The sequence below is a fragment of the Apis dorsata genome, unplaced genomic scaffold (assembly GCF_000469605.1).
Source record: "Apis dorsata unplaced genomic scaffold, Apis dorsata 1.3 scaffold_840, whole genome shotgun sequence".
Lineage (NCBI taxonomy): Eukaryota > Metazoa > Arthropoda > Insecta > Hymenoptera > Apidae > Apis > Apis dorsata.
The window spans coordinates 430448-440585 of record NW_006263966.1 but is presented as its reverse complement, the minus strand read 5'-3'; the positions used below and the strand labels follow the sequence as shown (position 1 = coordinate 440585).

Here is a 10138-nt window from a genome sequence, read left to right as displayed (position 1 = left end):
TCTCTCTCTCTCTCTCTCTCTCTCTCTCTCTCTCTCTCTCTCTCTCTCTCTTATTTCTTTTCTATACACTCGAATTCTCAAAGACGTGTTCAGAAGGTGAAACAGTTTGAGAACGAACTTTTCACAAGAAAAGATGTTCTAATGTGAATTTTTCATCCAGCTCTCGCCCACTTATGCATTAACTTCTTATCCTGATTGGAATGATAGACAGTGTTATAAGCAGACAAAAATGAACAGAAATTTCGGCCATATTGAATTATCAAATCGAAATCAAATCAAATAAACAATCATCAAAAATATAAACGCGTTTTTAGTTAGCAAATATTTGAAGTTGTTTGCTCTCATTCATATCGAATTAGTGATAATCAGGTTATATTGTTTATAATAAATGTTGAACTATTATTTTCAATTATTTTAAAATCATGGATGATTATTTTTATTTGTATCCTGTTTCATATGAAGAGATTTATCCTTGGTACCATAAAATTAATAATATTATCAAAGCAATAATTTTCATTTTTAAAAATGAAACGTGTAGAAACGTGGTTTTCTTTATGAGTAATGCTTCTTCGAGGCTATAAATATGACAAGATTACTCCGAAACAACAACAAAAAAGAATCAGATTTTTATGAAATTAATGAGACTTAATATAATTCAGTTTAATAAAATATTATAAAAAATATTCAAAATTAATTTTTGCCAATCATTCGAGGTTAACAAATTTTTGCAATGATTTTAAATTTTTATAATTATTAAAATGTGAAGGCGATTTTGATAAAATTATTTTTCATTTAGATACAAATATAACAATATATTTACAATTAATATATTTTCACAATATTTTAAATCTAATTACGCGTGTATAACATATTTAGTATATACGGTGTAGGATTTCTATATCACATAGGTTCTAGTTTATAATATATTATCACTCTAATCTATATAATCGATAATCACTCTATCGACAATTCTAATAATTGATCCTTTCATATTCGATGTTGTGTATATGAAATATAATATTGTATTTTAATTAAATTTTTAAATACAAATCAGACAACGACGAATGACGAATAAAAAAATTTTCTCGTAATCTCAAATTTGATTTTGAAATATATCATTGTATAAATCTTACATTTTATACAAGATATTACATCGAATAAATTATTATATTTTATAAATTAATATATTTATTGTTATATCGAATCTTTATATTTATAACGAATGTATAAAAAAAAATCAATTATACATTAATAGAAAAATTATTCATCTTGATAAATGCAGCGAACGTGTACTTCCATGCGACCATTTAAAAATCATGGGTACTGTTTATTAAGGCTCGTAGAATCGGAACTTGAGCTCATTTATTTCCCGTCTTTGATTTCGTATCAGATCAGGAATTTAAATAACTCCCTTATAAAAAAAAAAATAGTGTAGAAGGCTATTAGGTATATTTTGTCATTCATTAATCTTCATTTACCTTCTTTACATCATAATTTAGAGTAAAATTTAATGAAACGAGATAAAATTTCTAATGATTTATTCTTACAATGTATTTTTTTATCAGATATTAAATAACGAGTTGGATCATTCTTATGTTTAAAACTTCCGAATATTAATAAATTTAAACTTTTTTTAATATTGAAAATATAAATTCTATTTGTTTAATTTAATTTCAAAATTTTACATATTATTGAAACGATAATTATCGTTATTATAATGAATTAATTAAATTACTTTTAATATTAAATATTTATTTATTTATTTATTTATTTATTTTTTTGAAATTCAAAATATATTCAAAAAAATTAGAATTCCAAATATAAGCTAAATTATCTATTAGATTAATATCACTTAAAAAGTTTCTTTATTTTTAGAATTAGGACGCAGAATATCACGATAAAACTAGTATGCAAAATTTGCATTCATTTCCATATCTTATAACGTAAATCGCACTACAACTTTAAACATATTAATTTTTTGACTCTAAATAGAATTCTTATTTTTTTTTTATTCAAGGAATCTATTTATTATCTATCTTAAAAGAATTACAAATTTTTTTCTCGCTTCGTACGAATACGAATACAAAACTTTTGACCGATCCAAACGTGTTTTACTCCGATTGACAAACACGCAAAAACACTTTGTTACAGAGATATCGAATTTCCATTTGTACCATCTCATCGAAATTGCTACATAATCGAGGAGGAATCGTGAATTATTTCATCGATGCACGAACTAAATTATTAAACTTTTCTCGATTCACAATTTACGGGGAAATATAACTTGTACATCGAGCATCGTATAATGGAAATAAAACGAATAACAAATTTTCCGTGGAAAATCAAGTAAACGCAGGGCCATCAAGCAAAAAAGCAATTGGGCTGGATCGCGGAGAAAAATATCAAGCTATGCGTAGTGCAATTCATTTCTGGCTACGTCGGGCGCAAACGGAGCGACAAAAAACCCTCGTATCCGCAGATAGTATATTTATTGATACTGCGAAACAATTGCGTCGAATTTATTATTTCGCACGTGTTTCGCTTGACAACGTGCTGCGGTTCTTCTCTTTCTTTTTTCTTTTTTCGCGCAAGTTTTTCCCCTTTCTCATCCCAGATTGCGCGAAACATCCGTTCCATTTGCGAAATGAACGGGTTACTCTAAATCTTTAAGACAACAGAAACTTCTTAAAACGGCCAATGTTTAGGAATATTTTTCACTGGTGAATCGATAAGTGAAAAATTCTATTTTAAACAGTAATGTTACAAAATAATTATTAAGAGAAAAATAATATCATAGATATTATCAAAAAAGAAAAATGATAGTATAGTCTGCTAATTATATGATTATATTATATATTACGTTACATGAAATCATATGCTATATTCGATCATCAAAATTAATATTTATTGCTCACTTTTCTAATAAAATAAAAGAAACTAGCAAACAACGAGAATTTCATTGTAATAAAAAGAAAAAGATCCTAAAAATTGAATAACGAAAAGTATCTGAACAAAAAAAATTCCATTTCAAAAAATATTAAAAAATTTCACGGAGGAGTAATTAGTATGGACGAGCAGGGAAGGAAATATATTATAAAAACTTTACATTAGAAAAATAAGACTAATTAAGAGAGAAAGAAAAGTATGAAATGAACGAAAGGACGTCGTACTTTCCCCGTCCATCTCGGCTCCACGCTTCTTTAAGATAGAAAAACATTTCGTGCCTCGCATAATAATTCCCCAACACGTGCGAAAATCCAAACTGCCAACTTTCTCCCAACACTTTGGGAAATATCATCATTACCCAAAGTTTCGTTCATTTTATAAAATATAAATCCGCTCCATCCGCATATATAACAATAATTAAACCAATTAAAACAAAACAGTTGATCCTTATATCTTCGACTCTAATCCCGTAATACAATTAAATCCTAAAATTCTCGTTCTTTGAATCCACCAGACCCGATCGAACACAGAAAGTGTGTGAGAACGGCGCGATTTCACGGTGCGCAACAATCTTACCTCAGTCGGTAACTAATAAACGCGGCCGCGATAAAGGAAGGAATTTAACGATGGTTGTACCCGATAAACTTAAGAGCTTACGAGGAGAGGGCAGTCTGGAAATTATTGCACGCTTAAGGGGGAAGGGGGGCACGCTTCAGTTTGTCCACTGGACTAATGGAATTTCGAGAATTCCATTTGAAAGTTAATCGCGTGTTTCCCCCTTGTAACATCCCGCGGAGAGCATTTAATTACTCTCAGAAACGGTCCCCCTAACTTATTTACGCGTGTCCACCTACCAGCCACTAACAACAACTTCATGCTGCTTCCATGCAAATATAATCTTGCCCCGTTTACGAATTCATCAGCGCCCCCTCGCTCGTCCAGCTGTTCACCGGCTAAACGGTGAATTATGCAAACTACGTACGACACATGGAGAGAAGGAGGGGGAGGAGAAGGAGGCCCCCTTTTCTTCCGCAAAAATTCCGCTCGATCGATCATCGACGAGCGGAAGAGCTTAAGGGATAGCGCGTTTCCTGTATGCGACCTTTCTCTGTGTTCTGACGCCTCGCGAAATGGCGGCTTTCGTCGACCGATCGTCGAACACCGATAAAGAAGAAATTTAACGAGGGGTTAGGTGGGTTGTTCCCTGGCTCACGTTCTGCCGTGCTCAGCGATTGGTAAATGGGCTTGTTGCGGGAGAGAGAGAGAGAGAGGGGGGTAGGGACCGGCCAGTTATTAGGGCGAGTCGAGCCAGGAAGGTGTTTAATAGCCCACCAAGAGTACAATCACGAGCAAGGAGGTTTCGGTACAAGGTGTGCACTTTACATATATTTGCATCCCACCGCGGCAAATTCAACATCAATCTAGGGGCACGAGCCCTCAGGTGTCTCTATCTTGGCCGACCGGACTCTTTCCACCCCTTGATTACACTGTCTCGAATTCGCGTTTCCACGCTAAACGGCTTCCTTTGTGCCCTTTGTTCCACCCCTGCGGGTGGTCCTCTTTCTCTTCCTTTTTTTTCCCCCTTTTTTTTAGTCCCAGGAGAAATTTGCAAGGGATGGGTGTTCGGTTTGGCTCGAAGACAGGTCTTCTATGAACGCTTTGAGAGAGTTGTGTGTGTGTATGTGTATGTGTGTATGTACGGCGGATTTGTGATTATGTGGATTTATAGCCTGAGACTCATTTGCAACCTCGTTAAGATCGTGGTTAATTGGTCGTAGTGTTAGAGAATAGAGATCTTAATTTTTTTTTTTTGTAAGAGTTTATACTTATATATTTAGCGAGTAACGTTTAAAATTTAATTGTTTTTTAGAATGTAATGTCATTAAGCATCTTTTGTAATAAATTTAATTTGGATCATGCAATTGTTAGATGTGATTTAATTGATATAATTTTTTGCATAAGTACGATTTCATTTTCTTTGGTATGTATAATAGATGGTGATCAAATTTCTATTATTTTTATCTAAACTTTTTACAAATTTAACTCGTTAATATCGATCAAATTATGAAAAGATTCGTCATTTTAGATTACGTTTAAAATTAATCCACTTCCTTTATAATTCGATTGAAAAATTAATCAATTTTATGGAAAGAGCTTATAATAAAAGTAATATTTAATGATAAAGACATTAAAATATCAATGCTGATTTAAATTAATGTAAAGAGATTCAATTTTTGTGCTATAAAATATTAACATTTAAATTATTATTATGTGACAAATGATTTTCCTTGTTATTTTCAAAAATTATCACTTTGTTAATGTCACATTATAAATTTTCCATAGCTTCTTTTATGTGTATCAGGAAATAATTCGAAATACAGATATCAAAATATTCTCATAAAAGTATTATTTATTGATTTCAATATGGCGATTACCATATTTTCATGAACTTTTCAAACGAAACTTTTTCTCACATTATAAAAATAATGTGAAAAAAATAATTAAAAGTTGAAATCAAACTCCAATAATTTTCCTTATTTCAAGATAATATCCAAATCTTATCCATTTAAAATCTAACTTAGTTTAACAAGCGCAATCATTGATTGTAAACAATCTAACTTAAATTAAATATAATCCTACGTAGATCTACTTCATTTCCCAAAATATGCAAGGAGTAGGATAAATAAAACTGGAATATCCATCACGTTGTAATCCAAACATAACCTAAACTTAATATAAACCAAATTTCAACTCGAATCAAACTCTTCGAAGACGTTTAACGTCAAAAATAATACGTGTCTAAAAATAAGACCAAAGTTATGCATACAAAATTGAAAGATCGATTCTAGATTGGCTCTTATTTATTAAATTATTCGTTTCGAATGCTTCGAAGAAATTTTCCATCCTAAAAATTTTACTTTCGATTCAAAATTGATTCCTCTCGCAAAATAATCACTTTTGCCACACCCTTCCTTCTTCTCAATCGTCCTTACGATACTCTTATGCTATATTTCATCACTGTATCCCCCTGGTGATCCAACAGCGAGACAAACTACCAACGAAATAATCAGGGATTAAATATCGGTGCAATGTGGTGGCAATCACGCGACCGAAGAGACACCAGTGCGGATTCCAAGACGACCGTAGTTGGGGTAAGTTTGACAAGTTGGCGGTAACAGGAACGGTGGTACCAAGTGCCAAGAAAGTTGTGCGGGGAAGGATCGGTTGATGCATGGCCACGGAAGAGGGATGCCACTTAGCCGTCCAAAGGAAGGTGTTCCGCGGGACCAAGGGTGAGTTACGAACACATGGAAAACGCTGATTCCGCCCCGAGTTTCCCAAGAAGAGCCAAGGAAAGGTGGCGCGGAAGGTTTGCGCAGGTTTCCACGCGAGGCGCAATACAAATTTAACCGGCCATCTCGTGGATTGGGTTGCAAATATTTGCCGTAATGGCGCGTCCATCCAGCTTGAGAGCAATGGCACAAAGCGTGAATACGCCCGATATACCGAAATCTGAATAACAATGAGCGTAAATTCTGCGAATTCCTTTCTCGTTGCGGAATGATCCTTATTAAACTTTGCGAAAATGGTGGAGTATTTGTTGGTTGATACTAAGGTTAGTTGGGGATTCCTCGCTGGTTTTTGTTGATCGTGAATTTGGTGAAAATAGCGGTTGATTGTGAGGAGGGATATTGTAGTGCGACGGTTCTCAAATGATCATTGAATGAAAAAGAATGGAATTACATTCGTATGAATTCTATTCGTATAAGAGAAATTTTAATAATGGATTACTTAAGTTATACTATTTATACGAAAGTCTAAAATAATAAAGACATAAATGAAGTTAAAAATTAGTGAAGGGAAGCTTTTTATATTTTGCTTTGTTTATAGTTTAACTTGATTTTAATAATATCCATTTATGAGAGTTGATTGAGAACCATTATTATCTTGAGAGAGTTTTTGTTGGAAAAAAATTGGAAAAAATATGATAAAGATTATGGTATGGATGAAAGGTAGGAGTAATTTTAAAAATTGCAAAATAATTTAATTAATTTTTCATTATATCAGTGTGAATCTTATATCGCAATTAAACAATTTTTACAAATTGGATGTAATCTTTATCTTTTATAACCAAATAGAATTCAAACTATAGAGTTTTATAGCAATGGATATTTTTGTATTGCAGCAATAGATGTATTGGAGTTTTTAATTACTATTAATTGACAAATGGACCATATCTGTTAGGCAACTAACTATACAAGACATGAATGAATAATGCTTCCAAAAATTCCTAAATTTTTTCACATTGGTTAATACATTTTCTCAGTTATTAAAATTTTTATAAAAATAGTAAGATGTCATTTAATAAAATAAGATTTCTGAAGAATCATTAAAATTTGTTAAATTTTAAGTTATAAATTTTTAAATTTTAAATAAAATTCATTAATATATTAAAATCAGTCAATTTGTTATTATTCATAACTTTTTCATTTGATATTTATAAAATGTCGTGTTAATTTGATTTAATAAATATTCATTGTTTGAAATTAAAATTATATTTTATATTTCAAATACATATTATTTATTTCATAATTATTTCAAATAATAATACGAAATAATTATTTGAAATAATATTTAAAATATCATGAAATTTCACAATTTTAATAAAAACAATAATATCAGACTCTGTTTTATGTTTGATAATTATTGTATATTATTATGTATATATTGTTTGTAAATTCTGTTCCTGTGAAATAACTTTCATATTTTTTCGAGGATTATTATTTTTATTAAATTTGAAATGAATAAATAATGAATAAACAATAACAATAATGTGTTTTTTATTTCAATTTTAAATAACATTTGTTAAGAAAAATAAAAAATCACAATTCCACAGTGTTTGGAATTTTTACAGTAGATATTTGTTGTACGATCTGATAGTTGACTTCATTTATTAAATGTCATCTCTCCTTTCGTACGAAAGTAGACGTCTAAAAGTTGAACTTTTCAAAAAGTTGATTACACCATTTCCTGATATTTCGGTAAACTTCATATAGAAAGTTGTATTACATTTTCCGTTATACATTCGTTCGAAAATATATCATAGAAATTCAATAATTACAATAGGATCAATGAATTAATTTTCATAAAGAAATAAATTCTAATCATGCAGAATAGGATGTATTTGATGAAATATTAATTACAAATTCTAAATCCGAATTTTTATTGGGGGCTCGCGAAATTTTTATTTAAACACTTCTTTAACACGAAACATTTACTTTAAAACTCACGAAAATTTTAAAAATGACAAATTAAAGAAACACAAAACAGCCGATATAAATATTCCTATTTATTCTCTGAATTATTTAATTACTTAGAAAATTATTTATTATTGGCAATTGAAAATTAAAAAAAAAATAAATAAATAGTTGATTACCGACTACTTCGAGGAATCCAGTGTTGCTGGACATCGGGTCGGTGTTAACTTGGCACATGTACCATCCCTTGTCCGTCTCTTTGGTGTCTCGAATGTGAAGGCACCACCTACGATGACCGCTATGTGTCACGGCGATCCGATGGTTCTTCGTAATAACGTGCGTTGCTATAGTAAGAATTGTCTGTGTGTCCACGCGTAGCCACGCCACCTGTCAAACAAAAGAAACAATTTTTATTCGTTCAATTTTCAATTCGATTCGAGACACATCGAACGACATTAAGTACCATCGACCAATGTATCCTCCAATGCAAACAGAAGCGGCCTCTTTGAAAGGTAATTTAACTTGAAATTTCACCATGGAACTTGGGCAAAATTAAACTTGTTATATTCGTCGGCAATGTTGTTATCTAATTTTACTAACTTCGAAGAATTTCACTCGTCGTGACGTGATATCGTTTTAGACGTCGAAGAAAGAAGAAATCAATTTATTTATCAATTTCTTAATGAGATTCTTTCTTTTTTCTCATCTTAAATATTATACATAATTTTCGTTCTTTGAAATTTATAAATTGAGATTTATCTTCAATCTTCTATCTTGCTGCGTGTTATTTGTAAATAGATTAGAAAATTATATTTTACGAATAAAAGAGATAGAAGTCGAACATTATAACAAACGTATCTTTGTTAAAAGAAGTTTAATACTTTGCAGCGTATCTCTTTTGTTTCATAACTTCATTTAAATTTTTTAAACATTCAACATTCCTTTGTTCCGAAATCCATCGTACGAATAAAAACTCCTTACAAACTGCAATAAATGATTTATATTCTCGCGCGTTAATAACTAACAAAATATTCAGATAACTTCCCCCCCTTCCCCCTAAGAACAAGATAACAAATTCAACGTATCATAATACGTATCATTTTGACGTATATTACACGCGAAACAAAACTAATATATTCATTATATAAACCAATTTTCGCAATTTCGCGTGGAAACCAGTCGATAAATCGAGACAATCGTCTTCACGATCCGATTGAAAATTAAAAAAAGGCGATCGCCACCAATGGACATTCGGCGACAAACGGTCTCTATAAATACATCAACGAGCGACAACCAATCCAAACAGAAGCGGGATCCTCTTCGTTCGAAAATAATTCATATCTAGCTACGGGATTTCTCCACGGAAAGGGGAGAAAGGGAAGAAACGCGGATAAAAAAATAAAATACGCGTGGCAACGAGGATCTGTTGAAAACCGTACCGCCAACAACACGCGATTGTCGCGATCCAAATCAAAAGAAATAACAATTTATCTGACCTAGATGTCGCTCGTCGCACGCGTCATCTCCAACCATCGTCCGCCCTCTCCAACACCGCTTACAATCTACGTGTATATGCATTATACAAAAATATATATACGGTCTCTACGTTCTTCCCTTCTTCTCCTCCCTTGTTTTATTCAATCTCGACCACTTTCGTTCGTATCCGTGTCGCGGGTATTACTTTGAAATACGAATTCTCGGGCACGCATTGTCCCGTGGCGGCCAAGACATTTCGTTAAAAGTATACCGCGTATTCTTCGTAAACGAGACCGAGGAGCAGAGTGAGAAATTTCGTCGGAACAAATCCTCGTACGGGGCTATATATTTACAAACGTTCCCCATTCCACCATTTCCGCCTTTTTTCCTCCTCTTCTGTCCTCCCTCCTCCTTCTCGTTATTCCTTCTGGAACATTTCCCAATCCTCTCTCTCTCTC

The 10138-nt window shown here is 32.0% G+C and overlaps 1 protein-coding gene across 1 annotated transcript in view; it reads right to left on the bottom strand.

The window, feature by feature from the left end:
- Positions 1 to 10138, bottom strand: part of LOC102680486 (lachesin-like) — a 176061-nt gene that overhangs the window by 37365 nt on the left and 128558 nt on the right. Inside the window, exon 3 of the mRNA XM_031514016.1 lies at positions 8384 to 8591. Coding sequence (XP_031369876.1) covers positions 8384 to 8591 — 208 coding nt within the window. The remainder of the gene's footprint in view (positions 1 to 8383; positions 8592 to 10138) is intronic.